The sequence below is a fragment of the Salminus brasiliensis genome, chromosome 1 (genome assembly GCF_030463535.1).
Source record: "Salminus brasiliensis chromosome 1, fSalBra1.hap2, whole genome shotgun sequence".
Taxonomy (NCBI): domain Eukaryota; kingdom Metazoa; phylum Chordata; class Actinopteri; order Characiformes; family Bryconidae; genus Salminus; species Salminus brasiliensis.
In genome coordinates, this window is record NC_132878.1 from 71619502 (window position 1) to 71647106 (window position 27605).

The 27605-nt window shown below is 41.6% G+C and overlaps 2 protein-coding genes across 5 annotated transcripts; one reads left to right on the forward strand and one right to left on the reverse strand.

The window, feature by feature from the left end:
* Positions 1-1002: 1002 nt before the first annotated feature.
* On the reverse strand, positions 1003-26544 carry zfhx2 (zinc finger homeobox 2). 2 transcript variants are annotated; one of them, XM_072688526.1, is made up of 5 exons: positions 26219-26544; positions 10294-10452; positions 9022-9082; positions 4515-8539; positions 1003-3718 (listed from the first exon to the last, which is right to left on the reverse strand). In XM_072688526.1, exons 1-5 carry the CDS (start codon positions 26519-26521, stop codon positions 3344-3346), a joined length of 4923 nt encoding a protein of 1640 aa, XP_072544627.1. In that variant the 5' UTR covers positions 26522-26544; the 3' UTR covers positions 1003-3343. The 2 variants fall into 2 exon arrangements, with proteins under 2 accessions (XP_072544627.1, XP_072544635.1); XM_072688534.1 differs by lacking the exon at positions 26219-26544 and adding an exon at positions 16125-16234.
* On the forward strand, positions 17346-22609 carry thtpa (thiamine triphosphatase). Of its 3 annotated transcripts, none has more exons than XM_072657319.1 (4): positions 17346-17408; positions 17556-17626; positions 18492-19007; positions 20013-22609. In XM_072657319.1, the coding sequence occupies exons 2-4, from the start codon at positions 17557-17559 to the stop codon at positions 20111-20113; spliced, it is 687 nt and encodes a 228-aa protein (XP_072513420.1). In that variant the 5' UTR covers positions 17346-17408; position 17556; the 3' UTR covers positions 20114-22609. The 3 variants fall into 3 exon arrangements, with proteins under 3 accessions (XP_072513420.1, XP_072513402.1, XP_072513412.1); XM_072657301.1 differs by having other exon boundaries at positions 17347-17479; XM_072657311.1 differs by having other exon boundaries at positions 17347-17626.
* Positions 26545-27605: the final 1061 nt, after the last annotated feature.

Genomic DNA, 27605 nt, shown 5'->3' on the forward strand with positions numbered 1-27605 from the left:
TAAAGCAAAACCTAAAAATACTTCATTGATTTCTTGATGTTTATGTTTTAATTGCATTTAGGAGGCACCCCAGCTGGACAAAAAATGAATGGGAACGAATTGGTTTTGGAGCATTCGAGGTCGCTCATGCCTCTTGTGTGGACTTATGAAGCACATTTTTATAATTCATTCTCTTTTTAAAATGTATGTATGTTTAATTTAACAGACTGTTCTATGTAAATAACTATTGTTCTGATTGGCTGCCCTGTACTTGTGCCTCTGTTAAAAAGCAAGCAACACTTTCTATAACTTCAGCATAAATGGGTGGATAAACGCCCATTAATGTTGTGTTGGGTTTTGTGATTTCACAAAAGACAGTTCATTCAGAGCTACATGAAGCGTACTTCAAGGGAAAAAACAAGGGAAAAAACAAGGGAAATCAGATTTTGTCACTGGCTCTTTACCAGCAGCTTGTTGACCTCTCTCAAATTAGGCATACAAATGGCTTATTGTGTAAAATAAATCCCAGATGATCCATCGCACCCTGGCCATCACCTGTTCAGACAGGCACTTTAGTCACATGAGGGTGGAAACAACCAGAATGCACAATAGCATCCTCCTTTGGGCATCACATTGAACAATCACATCACTGAACCTGAGCTTTCATGCTTCTTCTGTCGCATCTTATTTATCTTACTCTGGTGGCTTCTGCACTCATCACTTTAAGCACCTTTGTATGCATTGTGTTTACAGTAATGGGTGCAAGTGTGTTGTTCTTACTGTGAAATGTTTCGTGTATCAGCTTCTGTGCAAACCTAAACAAATTCATTGCAGGCACAAACATACTTGGCCAGTAAAGCCAGATTCTGAGGTTTTATCCATATTTGATGGAGTATACCAGATTAGAAATGACAGAATGTTAAATGGTAGTAAACGAGAAGCTTGACAATATCCAATATTCAGTCATACAAGCAATACCTTACTGGAAACCGTGAAGTGGAGTAACCAAAACCAAAACATAGATTGTAAATTGAGGTTTACAACCTTGACGTCACTAAATGAAGTTCTGTTTATTTTTCTGTATAAGAAAAAAATGGAGATCCAACACAAAATGAAGGTACAAGTAAGGGGAGGAAAAAAAACAAGCTTAAACAATAAACTAGTATTTCATAACAACACTGTCACCATCATTGCTCAGTATACCGAGACCATCTCAGTGAAGATGCTGAGATGCTATTAAAAACCGTTATGAATCAACAATAATAATCAAAACAGTGATAGTAATGAAAACAATAGCAAGTAGTAGTTAACAAGTGATAAGTGTTAATGAAAACAAAAAGAAGAAAAAGCAGGCTTCTATATCACCTATCCACTTTGAACAGTGCAACACCATGTGATCCCATTCATGCACTGCGTCCAGAGCTACAGCTCCACACTGAGTGTTATTATTATACGAAAGAATTATGGAGGTGCGTTAAAAACACAACTGCACATTCGAGCGCTCCGCCTCACGTGGGTCGAAATGCGCCCGGCTTGCAGCTCAGCGTGTAAAAAGTCCTGGAAGTGGCCTCAAAGTGTCCTTATACATGTTGCATTACAAACCTCTCCCCTGCTCCTTTAACCTCAAAATGCTTTTTGGTTTTCTTTAGTGACAGAAAGCAAGAGGAAAGAATAACTTTGGAATACCATTTTCTTAATATAGTTCCTTTAAAAAAGTTACTTTTTTTAGTTTTGCATTGTGTTAAACTATTAATAGTAACATCATTATAATAATAATCATTATAATATACAACTTAAAACCAGAAATTAATTCTCTTTAGTATTTCACGTCCTTCCGATCGCATCTTCATACGCGCTCCTGTCGATTCCGTTTATCACAGTGACCGGAGCCACCAGAGAGTACCTCAAAACTGTCCATAAGGAGGAAGGTGGAGAGGCATTAGGATAAAAATAAAATGACCGTATGACCACTACCCAGTCAAGGACTTGATTTGCACCCATGGAAAATGCTTCAACACAACAATGAAAACAGGGGGGTGGGTATAAGGGGTCCACAAATGACTGTACTCTCCCATATTCACACAGATAAAAGGTTTACACTGTAAATAAGCAGTAATTCTGACACGCTAGGGTGATGACAACTTGAAAGTGGGGGGAGGAAGGGAAAGTGATCTGAGTGAGAAGTTTATCGTATCATTTTCGATGTCCCGTATCAAAACCATTTAAAATCGCGCTAAAAGTATATCATAGAATTGACTTTGGCTTTTTGCACAGCGGCTAGGTCTGATTCATTGTTGTCTGTTTTCATTTCACGTGCAGCTCAGGTAATTTAATTTAAAAGAAAAGAAAGAAAAAAAAACACAGCAAAAGCTGGTAACACTTCAGCATAATCTGACATACAGTAAGACACCACTATAAAATAAACGTTTATTCAGAGCAACGTGAAAACCTTAAAATGTTTCAGACCTTAAAAGGAACAAAGTGCTGTATGATGGCCGTTTGACATCTTTAGCTTTAGCAAGCAGAGCTCGAAACATAGGATTGTCATGATGGATCCATTTAGATAAATGGAGGAGCCACTGCCTCATCAACAGCCTCCTTAGTTTTTTTTTTTGTTTGTTTGTTTGTTTTAATAGCATGTCTGGATTCTAATCCATTAAAACCGTATGAGATTTCTTTTCAGTTTGTTGTGTACGCTCTTGTTTACAGCCCATCCCTGAACTATGAGCTATTTATATTAAAGTCGTATCCATGATCCGACTCAATTCAAGAGCTGTAAAACTACCACTTATGGCCAACGGTTTACTTTACCCCTTGAATAAGAACGCGATAAAATATACCAAAAAAAAATGACCGGAATCAGACTGAAGATGACCTTCGTCTTTAAACAAAAGTGGTACCGCTGTCGATCCTCGTCACTTTTGCCGAGCCGAAGGGTAAAAAAAAAAAAATTAAAAAATCTCCCAAATCAGATCAAGGAGTTTGATTGATTAAGCACGAGAGGATAATAAACGAGCACAACAGAAAACAGGTATTTTAAAACTCTGACAAAAAGCCGTGAAAGACATAAAAAGGACCATTACCACATAAGCATTTGCAAATTTGCATGTCCAGTATTACCATTTCATTGGATTATTTTTTTTTTTAGTGAATTCATGTGGTGGCAATAAGTCACTGAAAGAAGTTCTTGCTTAGAACCAAAGAACATCATCCTGCTGACAATCCAGGCAGGCAGCAGAAAAGTTCTTTGGGCCCAATGCAGACTCAAAAAAAATGTTAGCTTGCGAAGACAAGCACCCTTTCTCTGTTAAAAGCTTAAGAGCAGAAGTGGGTCCATCAAGTGCACCAGTGTCAAGTCCGTTTCTTAGCTGGTGCTGCTAGCTGGTGATGTGGAAGAAGACTGGCTAGCGACGCCAGTAGATCCGGCGGAGGAACTGTTGTTGACTAGTGTTGCCGGCTGACCAAAGTTAGTGGTTCTCAGTGTGGCCAAGTGCCGAGGAGAGAAGACATGGTCGCGTGCCGCAGCTCTCGACTCGAATTCCACGTCGCACACTTCACATTTTCCTCTTAGTGTCTCGCGGCCCGCAGGCTGGCCCACAGTGGCCGGCGGAGAGGGTTCCAGAACTGTCAGTTGTACTGGTTTGGGCAGGATCGGACGGTTAGCTCGGAGTGCGTTGTACTGCAGGTAACTGCCCGAGCTTATGTCCACCTTCTTGGAAGGGTCGGTGGAATTAGGAGACTGTACAATGGAAAGGAGAAGAATATTAGTGTGTTAATTTCAGCAACTTCAACATCAGAACACAGACACCGTGACTAGGGATGTGCACGGGTACTAGAGTACTTGGTTACCGGTAAAGGGGTCAGGGTTCTAAAATAATTAGTAGTATCGCTGCAATGTGGGGAAATGTTGCCAAGAACATGTTCATTACGATTTGAATGAAAAGACAGAGACAGTGCAAAGCTAACTCTAGCTTTTATTAGCTTGCTCCCGGAAACCATATTTCTGTGATAAACACATTGACACCTCTTTTAGCAGACAAGTCCAACAGCATGAAATGTACTGGTTAGCCCTGTTAGCAATTCAGCTTAACTGAGGTCTCCCAGTTCTCTCTAAGGCTACGATTTCTTTGGATTAAGTGAATGTTTACATTAATGTTGCTTTAGGTACAGAGGTTCATGGTCAACCAAACTATTTTCAGACTAAATTTAAGGCTAAAAGACCAGTTTAGGGAAACAGAACGATGCACAAACCTGCACAGAGACTCACTACCAAAGTGGCCCAAAATTTGCAAAATTATTTTGGTTTGGTTCAAATTCAAATGTACAAACGTTAACACATTAAACACAGTTAAATCTACAGACTATCAGTCGACCAAGAATATCATGACTTGGTCAAGTGTGCATAAAACTATAAAACTTGCTAAGCATTATTTGATGTTCCTACACACATGTATCCACTTTCTGGAAAACAAGTCCAGTTAAGAGCTGTGACCATTAAGTGAACTTCCAGGCAATTTGCAGTGTAGAGATCTTACCATCTTTTCTTGCTGCAGTCTCCAGCGTTTCTCCTTGGCACGTGTGTTTTGGAACCAAATCTGCACCACTTTAAGAGGCAGGCCAAGCTCCGTTCCCACTGCCTCACACTCTAATGCATTAGGGTGCGCACAGGTCTCATAGCATGACTGCAGGATTGACAACTGCAGACAGTTCAGGTGCGTTCTCGGTCTTCTCGGGGTGGAGTGCTGCTGCGTGTAACTTGCTTCCTTTTGGCTTTGAGTGGATGGTGGTGTATTAACGGTCACAGAAGGTGTTACAACAGCTGTAGTCAGCGTAGGCCGTGGGGTACTCAGGCCCAGCTGCTCCCGTGACAGGGTATTAATCTTGAAATGACCCTTCTGAGACCAGTAATTCAGCCCATTGTGTTTCTGAGATGTTGCAGTGGAAGTTTTGTTAATTTGTGTAGTGGACACTTTTGGCACCGTGCTGAGAGTTGCCCCAGGTACAGCTTTTTCTTTTTCCTGGCCATCCTTTTCCTCAGCTCGATCTGCTTTCGCTTGGATCTTTGGGGGGATTCGAGCAATAGAAGAACCAGTACTTAAGATACCAACCGAAACCGATGGGGCCACAGCCTTGGGGGCGATTTTAACCATTGTAACAGCACTTACTGCTTCGGCTTTGGGCTTGAGTGTTGCTGTTGTACTGCTGGCAACAGTAGAAGATGCCACTTCCTTTGGCTTGCTCAATTGGATGGAGATTTTCTGTGGTTCTTTCTCCTCTTTAATCTTTTCCACCTTTGGAAGAACAATTCCTGTTTGTGGTTTAGAGGGAACCCAGCCAGGACTGGTTGGGTTTGGGTTAGATTTGGGGGTGCTTGAAAAGATGGGCTTAGTAAGCGGCCAAGTGAACTTTATGAGTGGTTTACCAACAGCTGCCAAGGTGCCGTCACTGATGAAGCGGACCTCCCCCTTGCGCTCCCTAGCCCTCATGTTCTGAAACCAAATCTGAACCACCTTCTTTGGCAGATGCACCCACTCGGATATCTGCTCAAATTCATGCTTTCCTGGGTTCGGGTCTTTAAAATAACACCCATAAAGCACATCCAACTGGTCAGCTTGAATGATAGTCCTGGACCTTCTCATGTCCCGAAACCGCCGAGTATTCGGCCGCTTCTGTTCCCTCATCTTGTCGCTCTCTTTGTCCTTCTCTGTTAAGGAGGTACTTACTTTTTCGGCTGCCCTCATGAACACAGTGCTAGTTTTAGCCAAGTTATTGCAGTTAATAAGTGTACTGTTGCTGGAATTTGGGATTGTTATGGCAGAATCAGGCTTCACCTGAACAACAATAAGACTGCCGTCTGCAGGGACGCCAACTGTTGCTGGTCTTAGTCCAAGGCCGTCAAGCAAACTAGTCTTTTGTATAGAGGGCTTACTACTTGAGAATGTTGATGCTGTTGAACTGTGGTTTTTCCCAATACTGAGGTCTAAGGCAGATTCGCAGTCATTGCCGTTAGACAAGAATCTGGTGGACTGCGCAAGAGAACCAATGGCAGAGAACTGAGCCTGACTTCGAGCAACAGTTGTAGGATTCGTAAAGGTTGCTACTTTGCCTCTGTCTCCATCAGAAACACCAACCCCAACAACAGACGAAGGAACTGAGAGAACATAGGGACTAAATAACTGAGTGGAAAACTGAGCCAGAGAAAGGGAAAGGGGCAAGGGCTGCAAAATTCCTGTTGGAAGACTTTGATGGTCAACTGTAACTGATAAGGGAGTAGGCGGGTCAGCTTGGGCTTCTAATTGAAGATCAAGGTCAGCATCCTGCCTCTCTTTTTTGCACTCTAACTCCTCCTTATCAATCTCCCTTTTTCTTTTCCTGCTCTTTGCAGCCTGATCATCATCTTCATCATCCTCTGCATCCGAGAGAAAGACTGTAGTGGAGCGGAGGACCTTTCCTCCACCGCTTGCCTTTTCACCTGAAGTCTCTACCTGCAAAGCTTGTTTAACTGGGCTACCTGGCTCTTCTCTCAACGAGCTACTCTGACTTTCCTCATCAGTCACGATAACAGACGTGTAGAACTCTTCACCTTCTGAGTCTGAGGTCAGACAGGAATCCCCTTGGCTTTCCCTGTCTGCCTTTTCCCTGCGTCTTTCTGCACTGTTGGACAGATCCATGGCATGACTGCTTGTGACTGATGGGCTCTGTGCATATTCGCTTTCATCTATCATTAGAGCACCTTCTTCATCTTCAATGCTGTCTTCCCTCTCGTCTTCATCCATCACTTCTGCAGTCTGCCTACACTCTTTGGCATGACGGGCATCCAGCAGCCATTTCCGCACTTCCTCCTCGGTTAGCCCTACTTCCCTGCCAAGGGCTTCGCAGTCTTCTCTTGGTGGACTAGCTGCATCAGACTCATTTCTTGACTCAAGAAAGGCCCACAGAACCTGAGACTGAAACTCAGTTAGTGCTGGAGGCCCTGAGGACAAGCATGGACGAGCCTTAGCACTCGTATGGCCTGAGGAAGATAAGGCATGGTTAGTGTTTGAAGGGCTGCATTTTGCAGAACTAGCTTTTAACTCCGGACTGTCGGCAGCATGTTCTTGGTTGTGTGTGGTACACTGACTAGATTCACTAAGACACGACGACGGGCTACTGAGGATGTGGGCTGCTGAGGCTTTATTTGCATCTGTATTTAGAACTCTTTTTGCATTATCCTCCCCACTCTCCTCTTTAGCTGTGCCATCTGTGTCCATTTCATCATTCTCCGGCTCCTTGTCACCACACGCCATGCTATCCTCAACTTTGTACTCACACTCTAGTTTAGGCTCCACCTTGCCAGTAGCATTTTTTGCTAAAACCTCATCTGTGCACACCTCTTCAGTCTTCTGTGGCACTTCTTGATCACTAGGCTCTTGTTTAATGTCCTTTTTCAGGTTTGCTTCTACCCCCCTCTCGACCGCATTACCATTCTCTTCTGGAGTCACACTGGAAGTTCCATAAGCAGACCACTGACTTTGTAAACCACTGAGACCTTGGGCCAAGAGAGCCTGTTGTGCTGCACTGAGACCAAGTAGTGGCACAGGCTGCTGCAAAAGCGGTTTCGGGGACTCTGGATTTGGACTTTGGGTTTGGAGTCCGTTCAGGATGAGGGGTATAAGCATCTGAGGCTGTGGTATTAGCTGAGGTGTTGTGCCTGGGGTGGCACCTGCCCCGGCAGCAATGAGAGAGGGGAGCATGGAGTGTGGGAGAGAGTTTGGGCTGGAGGTTAAGAGAGTAAGAAAAGCAGACACTGCTTGTGCTGAGGCTACCGGAGAAGAAAGCAACGAGGGAGCTAGCTGAGGCTGAACCTGTTCTCCATCTTTGGTCATCGCTGTCGATGCAGTCAAGCTTGCTTGCGTGACACAATTACTGGTTGTGGCGTAAGCTACCTGCGTGGCATTAGCCACAGAGGTGGCCGACAAGTTGGAGGCTGCCACCGTGCTTCCACTTCCTGGATTTGCTGTGGAACTGGCAGCGGCATTTCCAGCATTCCTGGTACGACTCTGGTGTAGCACAGACTTCAAATGACTCTCTAAAGTGATGGCATGATTGTAAGAGACGCGACACACGGCACACTGATACGGTTTGTTAGAGACGTAAGGGCGAGAAATGAAAGGGGTTGGGCAGTCTGCGTCGCTTCCTCCTCCAGTTCTCATCCTTTGGATATGGGTGTTTGAATTATAGTGTACGCTCAGTGCCGATCTAGTGGGAAAGAACTCCAGGCATGCATGACACTTGAATGGACGGTTAATGTCACCTTCTGTGGCAACGCCGCCTTTATCAGCAGACTTATCATTGTTGACAGAGGCCTCTGATGTTTTTACAGCTTGGGTAATGTTCTCTTGATCTGATTCCAAGCCACCCGAGTCACCCTCCTCATTTTGGACCCCTTCTCTTTCATCATCTGCTTCTCTTTCCTGGGAAGTACCATCTTTGTCACTTGCATCCATAGGTTCATCTTCGTTTTGGGAAGCCATTAAAGGGGATCTGGTGTTTTCTAAACACTTCTGCTGTGATATGCCATCTTTTGAGTGCGAGAGGGAGAGTATGAACAGAAGTAAAGATGAGTAATAATATTTCTAAAATTGTTTCCTGTTTACAAGCATTACTGAGTGTGTGTGCAGCCAGGGGGCGAAAGAGCTTTGCAAACTATTTGAAACTGGTCACTAGATTGTAATGTTAGTCAACTGCTGTAACCAACGTAGATTTCTCAACCGTTTATGAAGTTCTGATGATTCAATAATAAAATATGAGAAATTTAGAAAAGTTGGATCGGTTTGATTGAATATTCCATCTTCTATGATTTGTTTTGGCAACGGGGTGTGATCCCCTCGGAATATTACAAAAATTCCATCTGTCTTCTCTGCGGTTTGTGCAGTTTACTGCATTTCTGCTGTCTAGCGGGAACAGTGCTGTTTTCTGGTGCTTTCTGTCCCCTGGCTGTGTGCACATCTCTGTGATGATGTTAGACAGAATGCTTGTGATAGACAGATGTGACAAACTCACTGGTATCAGTCTGAGTGCTGGGTTCTCCATCTTTATCACTGGAACGATGAACAGGAACCACCTTATTTTCAGACGAAAAGGGGAGAGGAGTTATAATAAATGTTGTAATAAATTGCTATGAATCTCAAAAAGAAAAACTCAGTAGTGAGGAATGTCCCCAATTACAATCTGACCAATTTAGTGGGTCTGTAATTTTCATCCTAGGTACACTTCAACTATGAGAGACAAAATGAGAAAGAAAAATCCAGGAAATCACACTGTAGGATTTTTAAAGAATTTATTTGTAAATTATGGTGGAAAATAAGTATTTGGTCAATAACAAAAGGTTAACTCAATACTTTTTAACATAACCTTTGTTGGCAATGACAGAGGTCAAATGTTTCCTGTAAGTCTTCACCAGGTTTGCACACACTGTTGCTTGTATTCTGGCCCATTTCTCCATGCAGATCTTTTCTAGAGCAGTGATGTTTTGGGGCTGTCGCTGGGCAACACGGACTTTCAACTCCCTCCACAAATTTTCTATGGGGTTGAGGTCTGGAGACTGGCTAGGCCACTCCAGGACCTTGAACTGCTTTTTACAGAGCCACTCCTCCGTTGCCTGAATGGTGTGTTTGGGATCATTGTCATGCTGGAAGATCCAGCGACATTCCATCTTCAATGCTTTCACTGAGAGAAGGAGGTTTTGGCTTTAAATCTCACGATACATGGCCCCGTTCATTCTTCCCTTAACACGGATCAGTCGTCCTGTCCCTTTTGATGATGATGTTTCCACCCCCATGCTTCTTTTACTTTTGTTATTGATCAAATACTTTCCACCATGTTTTCCACCATAATTTACAAATAAATTCTTTAAAGATGTCATTTCCTGGATTTTTTTTTTTCCCCCTTATGTTGTCTCTCATAGTTGAAGTGTACCAATGGTGAAACCACTCTCATCTTTCTAAGTAGGAGAACTTGCACAATCAGTGGCTGACTAAATACTTTTTGGCCCACTGTACCTCACACCTCTGTGCTTTACATGCTAGACTGACTATTTGTTTTTTGATCTACATTTTATAAAAATAAAATAACATTAATTATGATCATGTTTGACTGGTTGACTATAGTATAATGTCTGCAACATCAACCTTTACAACAGTGGAGTAAAGAAAAAGAAAAAAGGACACATCGCTGATACCTATTAAAATCTAGCTTGATCACACCTGCTGGATCAAATCAGGACATCGCTATAATAATGAGCAGTATTATAAAAATAACTAATAAAATACTTACAGTGTCCAATAGCTTATGAAGGCAAGAGGGAAGCACGCTGTGTTTCTCAGTCAGGTGCGAAGCCAAAGCATCACGGCCTCCTTCACCTTCCTGACACAAAGGGCACAGCCACAATGACCCCCCATCATTGTCACTGCGCATGGTCTCTCCTGGCTCCTCCTGAAATTACAAGGACACCATTACACATACTACAGGGAACAGTGTTTACAGAATCAACCTAATAATACTGTCTGCATACAGAATGCATTTAATCACACTACAAGATGATACTACCTTATTATTAGCGAGCAAGTAACCAGTTCAGATTAATCAAATAAGCAGTTTGAAAAAATGCTGAACAAAAAACAAAATGAGCTTACTGCACAATAACAAAGTTTTCATTTCTATTTTCCCTTTTTTTACATCTTTGTATTTTCCTCTAAATGTAAATCATCATGTTTAATAATCTCTTTCTATGAAATGCGTTCTCCAATATCAATATGTCTCAGCTTCGCTCCCCATACAGAAGCACTTTGTAGTTCTATAAATACAGACTGTGGTCTATCTGTTTCTCTGCACACTGCATTAGCCTCCTTTTACTCGGTTCTTCAATGGACCCCACAGGACCACCACAGAGCAGGTACTATAAAGGTGGTGGGTCATTCTTATCACCGCAGTGACCCAGACATGGTGGAATGTTAGCTTGTCTTGCACAGGTGGCTTGGAATCAGCATGTTTCACGGTTTGTAAACTAAAATCACTTTTTTAATATAGACAAGAATTGCTTCTAGAGGTCTATGCAGGTCCTTCACAGCCAATTTCTGAAAGGACACTGTATAGGAAACTGTATTGTTATTTACAATCCACCTTAAACAGGCCAGGTGAATAACGTTCTGCCCGATGTGCGTGTGTATTCATATATCTGACCGGTCATACAGATCTTTAAAGAATTATTTATATAATATAAATATTGTATTAGATATTTTTATTATTATTATTATTATTATAGTAAACAGCATAACGAATGGTATTTTTTAGATATTAAATTGATGCAGTAGGATGAAATGCAGTGTTTCAAAATCAGCAAATCTAGACAGAATCTATTCTGACATTTCATTAAAGCACTCTGGCACTAGAAGGTAGCAGATATCAACCCAATCAGGTCCTGTTCCTCTGCCTCAATGCACTTGACAACCTTTACAGTACGGCTGGGCGATATGGTAAAAATACCACAATATATTTTTCACAAATACATGTAATCACAGTCTAAATACATCAGTAGCATCAGATTCTTACAAACTACTATTTAGATACTCTCCCAAACTGAATACATTGGGTTTTTATTCCACATCTGCTGAACTTCATCTAATCAAACCAGTCTAGTTACACAGTTTCTAATAAAACCTGTTAATCTGTTAAGTTAATCAGTTTTCTGTAAGCACTAACAGGATCCTTGATATGCTTATTGCGTATCACGATAACAAATTTATCAAAATAAGATAAAACAGTCATACCGTCCAGCTCAAGTATACAGTGGTGAAAATCTAAACAGTTCCCTCTACAAATAGAAGAGTCTTTTGTCCAATCCCAAAATACAGCCAACTGTAATCCTTACAGACTCCCAGAGAGATGTAAAGCACCAAGTTTCATCTCTTATGCAAAACTTCCAGAAGCATAGAACCAGTTTTGCAGACGTAATGTTTTCAACATAGTTCTTTTCTGCAAGAACCTCTATCTGTTCACAATTAATTCCCACTCCAGTAAAGACAACTTCCCATTAATGGAAAACGAGCTTTATTGCTTTATGCAGCTTTTACACAACCCCTACAAACATACCGAACCATCACTCACTCAGGTAATATTAACTAGTGACGATTACAATGACGGCCCTGAGGCAAAGTATATATGTAAATAGTCACCTGCATCCAAGAACACATTTGTAAAGCCATAGTATTGCTTTAAGTAAAATTCCCATAGTGGCTGACGTGAATACACCCAGAGTGGGGTTTGAGGTGAAACTGGTTCATTGGAGAGAAACTTACTGACTCACATTTCTTTACAGTGGCGGTGATAGGAAGCTGTTGTCCCCATGACTACAACACAAATATAGCCATTTTATTTACCATGCAGAAGCACTAGAGAGTCTACACGTGATTTACATGTAATGTCAATGTAAAATAAAGGGAACAGACACTTTCGCACGTTTTGGGGACTATTATGTGCTGCACAACAGCATCGTTTTAATGATACTTAAGTATACACTTGTGATCAGAAGTTGATCAAAAAAACAAAAAAAAACAAAAAAAAAAACAAAACAACAACAACAAAAACAGGACATATATGTAACTAAGGCCGAATAAACAAGAAAATGGTCAAATTTTAGCTTCAGAGCAAATCAGCAGTGATTTAGTTTTGTTCACAGTTAGAAATGATTGACCTACACATTTATATATAGAGCTGGCCAATGGGATGTTTTATAGTATTGTGACAGATTTTGTTATCGTGATGGACAATATGCTTTTCTAAGCATATCAAGGATATTGTTAGTGCTTAAACAACACAGATCAATTGTACGTTTCATTACAGTGTAATTACACTGGTTTAATTTGATGAAGTTCAGCAGATGGAATACAAAAATCATTGTATTCAGCACTGGAGAGTATCTGAATAGTAGTTTTTAATGTCACTATATATATATTTATATGTTTTTGTTTTTTTTCTATTTTATTTTTTAAAAGTATTTTTAGCAAAGTATTTCTGTGTCCTACATTTGGGCTTCCCTGAGGTCTACTTATGGTGTTTCTAAGGGTCTAAAAATCTATCTACACTATGTTTATCTGTGACCAAATGTTGTTTTGGTGTTACTTTGCCTTTAGGATTTATGTAAGTGACCCATGTTCTGATTGGCTGCCTCATTTAAAAAGCAGTCAACTCTGAAATACTTCTTATAACTGAATAGGTGGGGTCAGGTGCTGTGCGGTCAATAGGCAGGTGTGCATACACAAACTGCACATTCACATACTACATGATGCTCTTTTATTTAATAAGCCAGGACAATTCAGTTTTGCATGACATAGGTGTTTATGTACCACCTAAACCAACGGCTATATTACTAATACAAACGAGAGTAACAACCCTAGTAGTCGACGCCGCAACACCGAAGAGTGAATATTTAAAATGCATACCGTCCTCAATTCTGTAAATATGATACAACACAGCATCAAAGCTCCTGAACAACATTACTGCACTGCAGTTTATCATCATTAACTGAGTAGCTAAATTATTGTGTGCATTTTTGTACCTGCACTGCAGCAACCATCAGCAAAAAGTGTCCCTTTTAAAATCCCTTTAATCCCCAGTAAACACAAGCAAATACAATTAGCCACAGAGCTGTGTGCACACACACATCCTCTTTCTGAAACAGAGCGAAGGCTATTTTGGCCGCTACAGTGAAAGAATAGATAAAAGTGCAACTTCTAGAGGTTACTTTTAGTGTGACTGCTACAGTTACTTTAAAAGGGCCCATGTCATTTTTGCTTTTTCCTGATGGACACGTCTGACATTTATTAACCAAAAAGAGCCAGCTTACATTATTCCACTCTTTTGCTTAAATTAAAAAGAACGCCTTGTGCTGATATTCACATGAATTCTGATCTGGCCTCACTCTCTGAAACTGCAGATCTAAAGACTACAAAACTAAGACTAAAAATACTAGATCAGAAGTAAAGTAATGGGGGAAAATGTCATTAATAAACGCAGTGACTATTGCAGATATTCCAAACCAAAGACAAAAAAAAAAAAGTAAACAAACACTGTTTTTCTATGAACAAAAAGCCAATCAAAATTATTATTATTGTTGTTAATAATAAAAAGGTCTCACATCCAGACTTCAATGGATCATCATCAGTAGAGACAACTGCCTCATTTTATTTTATTAGGCTACTTACACAGCCTGTGGAGCCAGACTGGAACGGGGCATGTATGCGTGTGTGTGTACATGTATGCATGTATGTATGTATATATAAAATATATAAATATAAAATGTACACTGTTGACAGCGCGTCATGTAGAGGTACTGACCATACCCACTGCACTCTCAGAAGACTGTGTCTTGATAAATGACCACACATATGACTGCATATCACCCAGCCCTGTCCTTTACTACCTAGCTACCTATGTGGGGTCAAAAATGGACAACCAATGTGATCATATAGTGACCAGTTTAGGCCAGAGCACCACATCAGCACTCACCTACACCTGTGAGCCAAAACACTACAGCATGTGGCTAACAGCAATCAAACCCGTGCAAGCAGCTCAACCAACACACTGGGACCCTGGCCACTGATTTTATGACCACCCAAAAAAATAAATAAATAAATAAAAAGTGTACGAGATGTCCAAAAAATAAAAATAAAATAAAAATAAAATCACGCCACCACTCGACTATAAGGCATTTTAATGAGAACACTAATCAGGGCTGCACGTCCTGATCTACATTATAAAGCCCTGCAGTATAATGTCGCTTTAAAATAAATAAATAAATCAAACCACACACTCGGCGACTACATTATTACCAAGAAAAGGTTAACGATAAATACGAGAAAACAGCACTGCTTCAGCAGAAACACTGCGCGAACAGTTTACGAGTTCATGTGAAATAATTCAGACGGTCTGGGAGCAGCAAATGCCAGCAGTCCCCATTTGCAGCGCCTCTCTGCTAAAGCTGCGCCTCCACGCCAATTAGCTTCGCTGCTACCGGACTCCCAAATAAAAGTACTTCCAACTAGTCGTCAAAGTCCAGCAGACCCTCAAAAGCCCCCCACACGACACGGGTGACATGATTCGTGTTTATCCAACAGGCGGTGGCCGCTATAACTCCGGAGAGTTGTGTTAATTAACGCTCAGGCTCATTAGCAAGATTGGTGTTGAATCAATTAGCAGGGTTAGCTAGCCTGTCCTGTTAGCAGCTGGCTAACAGTCCAATTAGCTCGACAAATCCGAAATATGACCTTTAATAACAAACTATTCTCCTCCGATTTAGCATTTCAACCGATCCCAACCTCAGCCGGAGCCGCGCGGGCCGAATCCGCGTGCTTTTAACGGCCGCTCGGGACGTTTATTTAGTTTCTAGCGTCAAACTAAACAAATTGGCTAGCTGACTAATTACGCGTCGTAAACCTCATTTAACTTCACATAAAGCTGGAAATGTGGGCAGGACCGGACGCGGCGTTCACCCGAGCGACCTGCTTCTTCAACATTTCAGACAAGAAACAAAGTGGAGTGGAAACAACACTAATTGAATGTCGCAAATAGAAATCTACCCCGTCTCCTCCAAAAGCCGCGGTCTTGATTAGTCCCCCCCTGCCGCCGATTGCGTCCCCTGGTCGGGCCTGCAGTCACGGAGCGCCCGCTGTCTGCTCCAGCACGGATGACTGCGGCCTACACAGGCTGGGCTATTTAATTAATGCATTTCTTTAACAGATGCGAGGAAGGAAAACACGTTTCCCACCTTCCCTCATTCGCCTATCGAGACCATAATCGCCCACATCGATACATAGCTGAAGTCACTCGATGCGGAATGGCACAGTTCATGCTGAAGGTGTGTGTTTTTTACGTAATCGCGGTAATTAAGGAGAGAATTAACGCGCAGCTGGAGGGGCGAGGGGTGGAAAAGTTTGGGATTTTTTTGATCCGAAATCCAAGTCAATGCACAGCGCAACGACTCAACAGCAGCTAAATAAACCTGTCGCCCCGTTTCACGACAGCGTTTCGTCTCCAGCAGCGGCCGGATCAGCCTCCCGCACAACACGGATTAATTAATTAAGAGCAGAGCAATTAGCCAATGCGTTTACCTGCATAGTGAGACTCAGAGCACCACGCTGCCTCTCCCTCTTTAAAACTGAAAAGTTTTCTCTCTCCCTCTCTCTCTCTCTCTCTCTCTCTCCCCTCACTCACTCACTCACTCACTCTCCCACACACACACACACTCTCTCTCTCTCGCTCGCTCGCGCGCTCTCTCTCTATCTCTCCCCCCACCTCGCTCACTTTGCTCGCTAGTAAACACACAACAGCTCCCCCCAAAGCTGACCGCTCACATTCACCAAGAGAGCGCTCGTTAAACACAGCCCCCAGCCCTGGACATGGACATGTCCCCCCTCCAGCAGGCGAGGGTCATAATCCCTCATTTCTGAGCGCAGCCCGCGGTAATAACGCTGCAGTAACGCCCTTACCTGACCGACCGACTACTGCACACACTCTTCTGCTGCCATCCTATATCCTATACACACCAACTCCTGCCCTATTCAACTGATGACAACCTTAATAAATAATACACACCTCATTATCTGAATTATATAAAATTGTAAAATAAAAAAACAACAAAAAAAACATACAATTTTTTCTACGTTTTGTATATTTTGAAAGAACCATGCCATGGTTTTAAACGTCTGATAAAAAAATGCTGCCACATTTTCTGAAGTTGGACATAAAAATGGAAAATATTTTACATGCATAAATATTACTGAATACGACCATAAAAACAGTAACGTAGTATTTTACTTACAACTCTAAAACCTTTCAAAAGTTTCCATATTTACAAAACACAAATTAAAAGGGATAAAGAAATTATATATATATATATATATATATATATATATATATATATATATATAAATTAGACAGTCGTATGTGCAATGTACCTATGTATTTGTAGCACAATAATTATCTTTAATATATTCTACATAATTATCTAATATATTTAATAAATATTAAATACTGCAATCATGCGCGTATTTTAACTAATATATATTATAGTATACTGTCTGTGTTTCTAAAATAAAAAATACACAAGTACAGCATTTAAATATATCCAAAGTAAATAAAATGGTTGTTAATAAATAAGGGGGAAACGATTTAAATACATGAATAAACAGAACCGCCTGCGCAGAAGCTACGCACAATGACGTGCTGAAAGAAGAAACCACGGGTGTCCGAGAAGATGCCTGTGCAGAATGAGCTGCGCCGGTTAGTATTATACACACACACACACACACACACACACACGTGTGTTCACCAGCTCACCAGCTCACCAGCTCAGTGAAGATTAAGTGTAGATAAACACTCCGCAGTGTTTGCAGGTTGGTTGTAGTGTGTAGTTAAAAAGTTTAACTCTGTCTGGAGGACGAAGAGGAGACTACAGCAGCAGCAGGTGGGAGATGATGATTGAATCCGGACACATTTCAGTGTTTTTAGCTATAATGAGAATCCTCTTCTGTTCTGTGCAGAATGTCGGTGGAGGTGGAGAGGAAATTTGTGTGCGAGTCAGATGTCCAGGACAAACTGAAGACTATCGGAGGTGTGTGTGTGTGTGTGTATGTGTGCTCGGTTTTGAGGTTACTGACTTGCTGAATAATTGATGTGTAGCGTAGCATTAGCCTGCCCCGCCCCCTCTACTCTGACCACTGACAGGCCCTGGGTAGACCCTCTGAGGTTGTGTCCACGTTAGATCTCTCCACTGTCTCACCCTGTGGTAAGCACACATGTTCCAAACCCGGTACGTTAACCCATACCTTTTCCACCTGACCATCTGAATCTGTTGACAACTGCAACTATTGCTACACTGGCCTGCATATATCCATCCACCAGTTTACTGATGCTTCATTAAAAAACGTTCTCATCCTGCTATTTTGCACTGATCTGAGTGACAATATGAATAGGAATGAGTCCCAGGCTAATGCACATCTGTCTTTAAGGCAGGTGTCACGTTGCATTGTTAAGGGTAGTTTTGGCTGCTGCTATGCTCCATATGTAGTCTCCAAATGTGTGGATCTGTCATAGACCCACTGCTTAATATTAAAAAGTAAAAACTGGAATTATGGAACTATGCTTTGCTTTAAGCTGAACTAAGATCCAGCATCTGTTCGACTGTTTGGATGTAATCGTTGTGAATGAGGCATGATCACATGATGCAAACATTCAGGTACTAAACTTGCTTGTCGGTGGTTATTTTACTGCCTTTCAGATGCAAGAGTGAATTTTTTTTGAAAATCAGTGCTAATCCACTGTAATGTCCATATGTTTTGTTCTACATACATTGTCCCCCCTAAAGATTTCTTTACAGTGTGTTCACACTAAACCCACTCTGAATGACTTCATTTACATCTTAACTGTTTAATCAGGAAGAGAAACATAAACTACCCTGTTCTACTCTTTCTTTCCAGCTGTGTGTATCGGTCAGTACGAGTTTAAAGACCGATATTACGACTCGCCTGCATACACCTTAACGATGAAGGATTTCTGGCTGCGGAAGCGGGAGGGATCTTGGGAGCTGAAATGTCCGGCAGTCTCAAGAACGAAAGTGGAGAAGACTGAGGCACTGTGCACCAATTACAGAGAGGTCACAGATCTGCCTCAGATTCAGGCTGAAGTAAAGGAAGTTCTGGAAACCTTTACAAGAGCCACTGAAGACTCCTCAGACTCCTCAGAACAGGAGCGGACAGACGGCTACGGCGAGGATGAAAGGTGGCTAAAGGATCTGAAGCTGGTGTGTTTTGCTGAATATACAACCCTGAGGTGCTCGTACGTGCTAGAGGACGATGGAGGGGTCGGGAGAGTGCGAGTGGATCTGGATCAGGCTGATTTTGGTTACTGCGTTGGAGAAATAGAGGTTTTAGTCTCAGAAGGAGATGACATGCAGTCTACACAGCAGAGAATCCAAAAGACAGCAGAGAAATTAGGTAAGTGTTTGAAGGTTTTATAACCGCATAACCTGAGCTGTCCAGATATGTGGTCTTATGCAAACACTTGGGCACCATTTTTACTGATTTAATGAATATTAAAAAATGTATTTAATGTGCTGTTGCCTTTGTACAACTTTCTGTTATTCTGTAAATTATGTGCAGAAGTGTGTCTCTGTAGAGGATTTAACTTATTTACACTTCAACAGAATCCTGTAATTTGATCAGGCGGGTCCAAACACATGCTGGACAGTTCTACACAGAATTCGTCTTACATCGTTGTTTTATGAGTGTGAAGAACTGAGGACTCTTGTGAGGGATTTACAAAACTTTATGTTTACTTTAAGTTTCTATTGGCCAGTTTCATCCTGAAATATTCACGTAGTATAAAGCAAAGCTGGCAAAAAAAGATTTTCTAAGAGCAGAATCAACTTATGCAATTATGCAACTTTGGACACCCTCAGTCAAATAGATGTAGAAGTAGAAATTGTAGAAATTGTGTGTAAAATGTGCAGGAAAATGCCATAGTTAAGTTTGTTTCCTGTAGAAAATTTGTTTAATACACCAACAACACGTCTTTAGAACAGGTCTCAACCGCAGTGTCTCTTACATTGTTGAAATAGTTATGAGGTGTTTTAATGTAACTTATAAAAGCCATTAGAGAGTGTCTGTTTCATTTATAGCGGTGGTGAAACTCCAAGTGTAGCTGATGTTGTAATAAGTCACATCCTCTACAGAGATAATGCACAATTACTGTTTCACAGGCTTTTATTTAAAAATGTGTAAAATGTGCTGATGTGTAAAACCTTTAAATATGACTCAACTAAGCTGAATTAATACCAAAGTTTTAAACCACCAAGAATTTTTTAATCTGGTAAACTAATGTAACTGCATGGACTGTTATAAGCTCATTAAGAGGATGGAAGTGTATGTAAGAAGCTGGGCAGCTGTGATAAATGAATGTCTTCCTATATTTATCCTCTCATTTTCTCTGCACCCTCTCAGGTCTTGGTGACAAGAAGAAGATTCAAGGGAAAATGGACGTGTATCTCCAGCGATATTGCCCAGACCACTACGGCAAGCTAATTAAAGCTCATATCTTGTGAAGGAACATAATAGTTGTTGGTGTGCAAAAACTTTGTATCTTACATGTTCTGATTTTTTTCCCAAAATTCAAAACAGTTTTCTCCACAGCGTTCCATAATGAATGCAACAATATAAATGCACCAAAAATGCACCACTAAAGTTTTTTGCCATTTTGGAGAAACAAGGTTTTTGCACAACAGCAAGTATACAGTGTCCATATAAGTAGAAAATGTATTTAACCACACAGCCTAGCTCTGCCTGGTAGATCATGTGGCTATGGCACAGCAAGAAAATCTCACGTTTGAAATTGATCAAATTAGCAATTTCAAAATGACCGCTGGCAGCACAATGTAAAATCAATGTAATGTGTCTGCAGATGGTATTTACACTTAAGTGTACATACAGTACGGTGTAAATGGCATGATGCTACTGTATACAAAAGTAACAGCATGAGAGGGAGTATGTTATCATGAAAACAAATAAAATACAATTTTATTAATATTTATCATCACAACTGGTGTGGTCACAAAGCAGCTTTTCAGAATCAGTAAGAGGACAAGAGATCAACAAGACATAAAAACCTAAGACCCCCGCTGAGCAAGCCAAAAGCTTATAATGAAGCAAACTCGAGGTGAAGGCGAGTACAGTATTTCATCACAGCTGTGCTGTTATTTCACAGTAACACACAACCTTAAATGTTCTATTGCTTTTATACAACAGCTGGGAACATAAATTAAAGTAAGAATCATGATCGAACCATTTCATATGCTTTAATGTTAGCATTTCCTTCCACCAAATTATAGATCCTTAACAAGCAGCTTGTTCTACGTCACAGTAACAAACTCCACTCACTCACTGAACAGACTGTGGTTCCTTCTCCAGCTCCTTACACAGACCAACTGATTTTATCATCCGTTTGTTTGTTGTTATGGTGTCTTGTCTTAGACAAGGTTACTATTGGCACCAGTTGTATATAGCACAATGTTTTATACACTTGGTGCATTTTGGTACTATGTACACCTATTGTAAATGACATCTGCCAGTGATTTACACTAATTAAAATATTAAGGGAACAGTTTAATCATAATATAACAGTCAATTAAACTTAGGGATGTCAAGCTGTCCCATTAGGAAGCACAAACTATTGTGAATCAATTTCACCAGCTTTGGTGTACATGTCCCAGTTCTTGTCATTACTACAAGCATCAGGTGGTACCTGCATACACTCATTCCAGCTCCTCCAGGATGGCACACCTATACATGCCAGTGCAAGAAAGTGCCTCGCTGCAGAGTCTCAAGAGCATGGATTTCAGGACATGGACAGCTCTACGAGGAGAGCTGGGCAGGGCCGTAGAAGGGCACCAACCCAGAAGTGGTACTGGTATCTGTACCATTGTGCGAGCACTGTCAGAGCCCTACAAAATGATCTCTAGAGGGCTACTGGTGTGCATGGTTCCCTGAGGGTGGCACGAGGGGCCCAGTGTCCTCTAGTGGGACCTTTGCTCACAGCCCTGTACCATGCAGCTTAATTGGTATTTGCCAGAGAACACCAGAATTGGCAGGTCTGCTATTGGCACCCCATTCTCTTCACAGATGAGAGCAGGTTCACATTGAGCACATGTGACAGATGTGAAAGAGGCTGGAGATGGCGTGGTGAACATTATGCTGACTGCAACATCATCCAGCATGACAGGTTTGGCGGTGTGTCAGTGATTGTCTGGGGAGGCATATCCTTGGAAGGTCACACACACCTTCACCTGATGGCCAAAAGTACTCTAACTGCAGTTAGGTACCGAGATGAAATCTTCAGAGCCCTTGTCAGACCTTACACTGGTGCAGCGTGCCCTGGGTTCCTCCTGGTGCAGGACAATACATGGGGTCTGGCCTTATGTGGCCATGTAGGCAGTTCCTGGATGACAAAGGCACTCACATTCCCAAAACCTGAATCCAATTGAGAAGCGTCTGAGCACTGTGCATCCAACACCATCAAATAGCACCATGGACTGTCCAGGAGCTCACAGATGCCCTGATCCAGGTTTGGAAGGAGATCCCTGAGGACACCATCTGCTGTCTCATCATGCCTGGGCATTGTCGGGAGTGCATACAGGCAAATGACGGCCATACACACTACCAAGTCACATTAACGGTTGCTGTGATGAAATTCACAGAGATTGGAGAAGCCTGTGATTTCAATTTTGTGCTTATATTTCAGTGAGATTTTGAATCCATTTTTGGGTTGATGGCTGACTGCTGTTACATCTTTTAGTTCTCAGCGACTTGTATCAGTAAAGGTTTTCTTGAATCTTTCATTCATTGAAATCTAATGTATGACTGATAAGTGTTCCCTTAGTTTTTCTGAGCAGTGTATTTGTCAGTCAAAATGGACAAAAGCTGCTAAGTGAGACTTGACGGTATACCCATGTGCAAAGGCTTCTGTATAGGTTGTCATAAATATACCTCATTATGATCTGTAGCATGTTTTTAGGCTCATCCGGAGAATCTGAATTAAAGAATAAATCCACCCTCAATATTTGTGTTGTCTCCTGGTCGGATCTGAAAAGCGCATTTCAGGGGATCTGAGAATTCAGAGTTACATTAAAGCAGTACGACGTTGCAATCTCACCTTAAAATAAAGATCAATTTTAAGCTCCACTGACTGATTTTGATGCTATACTGACTTGCAATAGGAAGAATGGCATCTTTGTTGTTGCTACTCTTATTACATCATATTAAGCTAGCTTGTCAGTGCCTGGTAAGTGTCATGCTTCTTTTTTTACTTTCAATGAAGATTCTGTATCCCTCAGCTTTTTAAACACATGTGTACAATAAGGAGGAGCGCAAAAAAAACTATTTGGATTTACTGCAGTTGAGTAAAAGTAATTTACCCTCCACACCTGTAGGGGGAAACCCATACCAATTTGGGCATAATGCTGTTTTAAACGATAATAAGCCACTTCTCAACCCATCTGCCACCCCCACGAGTGTCCCGCTGTTGGTACAGTCAGATGTTGCTTATAGTCCAAAACTAGTCTTCTCTTGGTGAAACCCATGATCTAGAGCTTTCTGTAAGTCAGTGATAGTCGTGAAAGTCAAGTCAAATGTATTTGTATAGTGCTTTTCCAACTGTTGTCGTCACAAAGCAGCTTTACATAATTAGTAATTAGCAAAAGATAGAGACAAAAAAGAATTGACGTAAGACCTGAAGGATCAAAGACCCCCCAGTGAGCAAGCCAATGGCGACAGTGGCAAGAGAAAAACTCCATCAGAGCTGAAGGAAGAAGCCTTGAGAGGAACCAAGACTCACAAGGGGGACCCGACCCATCCTCCTCTGGTCAGAACTATTTAAACATTATTGATAAAAATTACCAAACCAGATAACAGTGAAGATAGGAAAAGCATCATAACCGTATTGACAATAATAATGACAATAATGATCTAACATCCACACCTACACACTGCAAAGTGTGTCCGTTTGCCAAATTACTGTGGACATACAGTATTTTTCCCTAGCACATGCTAACATGGCTAACCCCTGACATACATCTTGTGAATCTTGAGACATCAACACCCGCTCTCTCTCACTTTACTCTCACATTATTCACGTTAATAAGATGATCTAATAAAACAGACCAAATCAGCATTACGTCATAATAACATTATTATTACGTACACCCAGGAGGATAACACTGTTTGCGCTGCACTGATGGAACAGGATTTTGCACCAATCCTGAGTTACATAACTGATATACAGTAATATAGGAACACTTTCAGTGATGTAGTGAGTAAATAACAGAATACTGAGACTGAGCAGATCCTAATATTCCCAGTTTGATGAACTAGGTCCTCCTGAAGTGGCGGTTGTTCATATTAGAAAAACTGCTGCTTCACTTTCCCTAAGTGAATTCAGCTCTACAGCAGCTCTTCTGCTTTTGGACACTGGAAATCGGCAAACTCTTGAATCTGATCCATTATTCTGGTGTTATTTACATTAGTGGGTTTGAGGTATCTGTTCATGCATTCATGCAAAGGACTGCACAGAGTTGCTGGCTTGTACATTGTTGTTCTCCTGAAAGCGGATGGTGTAGCGGGTAACAACACTGTCCTCCCCGTGGCAGACTACAGTTTGATCCCCCAGCTCATCAAGCACACCACACTTCACTAAAAAGAGTCCTTGGGTAAAACTCTGAGGTCTCCATCACCTGTCCATGTAACATGATTCAAACGTAAGTAACTCTGGATAAGAGCGTCAGCCAAAGGCTGTGAATGTGAACGTAAATGTAAAAATGAAATAACTAGCACCCCACTGCCGGGGCTGACAGGGAACTGAATAAAGCGGTTTAGGCCTGTTAAGTGCAAACGGTGGCATGCAAAAGTTTGGGCGCCCCTGGTCAACATTTCGGCTATTGTGAACATCTAAGCGAATGAAAGATTTCTCCTGCTTTCCGGAAATCGACAGATTTCATTTTCAGGGTACTTGGCAACCCAGTTAGAGGAGCCCATGGCTGCTAAATGTTGGGACAAGGTTTGAGGAGTCTTTGCATCACTTGGCTCAGGCTAATTAAGAAATTCAACTCAATTCAAATGTATTTATATTAAGCTTTTCACAAGGAATGTTGTCACAAAGCACCCTTACAGAGATCCCAGTCCGAGCCTCTTTTGAGCAAGCCAGTGGCGACAGTGGCAAGGAAAAACTCCCTCAGATCGAGAGGAAGAAACCTTGAGATGAACCCAGACTCAAAAGGGGAACCCATCCTCCTCTGCTCAACAAAAGTTGGTTTGCCCGAACCTTTGCATGGTCCTCCTTCCATTTTCCAACTTTAAAATGACTTTTGCAGATCAGTCCATCTTCCACTTACGTAACTATTCACAGTAACAGGAATTTTGATCAGGGGTGGCCAAACCCTGCCACTATAATTTACCACTACATAATATAATCTGCTCACTCACTGATTTAATGTGGATCCATGCAGAAGTACCACAAACCTGTGTGTTTACACACATTCTGATCTGGGGTATAGTGTTGACATAAGTGTGGATCCTGCAGTGAGTGACGCCCATTGCTTTTTAGAAAATTACACTGAAAATGTGACCTCAGCTGTTAGCCAGTGCTAAACGGCCAAAGAAATAGAAATAGCTGGCGTAACTTCTTTTCTTTCTTTTCTTTGATACTTACATCTCCCTTGTCTGCAGTTTTGCCACGGACAGTTGGTATTGCTCCCTCTTTCAGGTAAAGTTTGGTTGCCAGTCCTGCGTTGTACTGGCCCAGGTTGCAAAAGCAGTCAGACACAAAGTGGTTAGCACACACGTACAGTTTTTTGCAGACTGTAGCTGGGACGGTGCCATCAAAAATAAACTTTATCCACTGGGCTCTTCTGTCGTCTGAGGCTGGGGGGCGATGCAGTGCTTTGTGCTGGTCTGTGCAGCCAACAACAGAGCAGTTTGCATGTTTAGCTCTTAGCTTCGACATAACGCGAGCAGGTCCAGCACTTGCGAGAAAGAAAACGGTGCACCTTAGCAAAGTCAGTGGATGGAGCCAATAGGATAAGGGGTGGGGTTCAATTCTAATAAGACCCCTTGTGACGTAAGAAGGAGGGCCAAATCTGAATGGCTTTGTTGGGTCATGTGTTTGTTACTAATCCAGACCAAACCAAATGGGAGCTTTCTTATTTGAGAATTTGTGGGCTGGTAGGCACCCGAGATCCACATGTATGTGCATCAACTGAGCTTTACCTAACATGTCCCCTTTAAAGGTTTATAACAAGGGAAGGGGAAAAAGTATTTCATGGACATCATTTGGTTTTTCAGTTTTAATAATTGTAGTTTATCTATAATATAATAGCAGACTATAGTTAATAACACTGTATAGTTCATATATCATGTTTAAGTCATTTGGAAATAATGAACACATTAGGAAAAGGAGGCTGACTGCAGCACTGTCTGCCCTACAAACACTGTGGGGGCGTGACCTAGTATTGTAATCAGCGCGGTTGATTGACATCTCTCTCTCTCTCTCTCTCTCACTCACTCCCTCCCTCCCTCCCTCCCTCTCGCTCTCTCACTCTCTCCACCTTGCTACCCCACTGTATATCAATATAAGGGATGGATTTGAAACTTTGGTCACTTACATGTTGTGTGTTGAGGCCCTGCTGTTCTCCTGAGTGCCGCAGAGGGACTGTGGGTTCGGCTCCGTCCTTCAGGTTCAGAGTTTTGGCGAACCCGCTCGCTTTCTGCGAGAAATTACTGAAGCTGTCCTCAGTGAAATGGTGACTGCACAAGCAGGTGGTGTTGTAGACTCTCCCGCTGTGTCCATGGCTCACTAGAAACCGCACCCAGCTTTTGTGCGTCGATACTTTGAAGAATGTGAGGTTTTTATTCACTTTGCTGCTGGATCGGCATCCGGGGAACGCACACACACGGAACGCTGGCATGGCCGGTCAGACGAAACACAGGCAGGGGAGCAACAACAGCCAACGAGCGGACGGAGAGATATGCACACAGACAAATGGACAGAGAGACAGACAGTCAGATAAATACACACGGGGTCGTATGTAAAAGGCTTAAGCCCGGAATGATTTTAATCTAGCCCATGTTTTATTTTTTTTGTTTTCTATGGACCTGCCCTGGAGCTGAAAGGAACTATAGGTGGGGTTGTTGTCGGTTGCAATAAAGCGCAACACCGGTTATACAAGTTAAAAGTCCCCCAATGGCGAGTGAACAAAAACAAACAAAAATTCCAGGTATTATTATTATTATTATTATTATAATTATTATTGGTACTACTAATAGTAATATTGTAATAATTTACTATGATTTTGTGAGAATATGATATTTCAAACGAGAGAAAAATAAATATTTCTAAAAACATCCCCCTTTACACACAACCACTTTATAGTAAGAATGCATTAGTGTGCAGAATAGATCAGTCTATTGAAGTCTATCCAGCTCCCCTCGGCCTGCTGGTTACAGTGCAGTTCATAGCCAAACACTCCCTTCCACATTCTTTTTTCTATTTCACACAATCAGTCAGATGTTACTCAAAAAACTTGGCAAAAACGTTTCAGATGTTTTGAACAGAATGCATGTTTCTGAGAGATATGTATCAACAATAAAAGGGCCAAATAAACTCTGAAAGAATCTATATGTAGGTCCACTTTTCAATTTCCCACTCTCATAACCGACGGACATACAGATTATTCATTGTATATACAAAATAATTAATAGAAGATAAAAAATAATTGTACACACTGAATACTTCATAGATTAACTGAATAACAGTAAAAATAAATAAAATGTTTTGTTACCTGACTTTCTCACTGTCTATCAGTCTGTCTATGTATCTTGGTTTATATGTCTGTCTGTTTGTCCATCTGTCCATTAGTGCTTGATTTTGAGTTGATTAGTGGAGTCAGATGTGCTGGGAGCAGGGAAAGCACTGCAAAGTGCTGGATGTTGATTCTCCAGGGCCAGGGCTGAGGTGCCACTGATGTAAAGGCTTAACTCAGAATCTGGCAC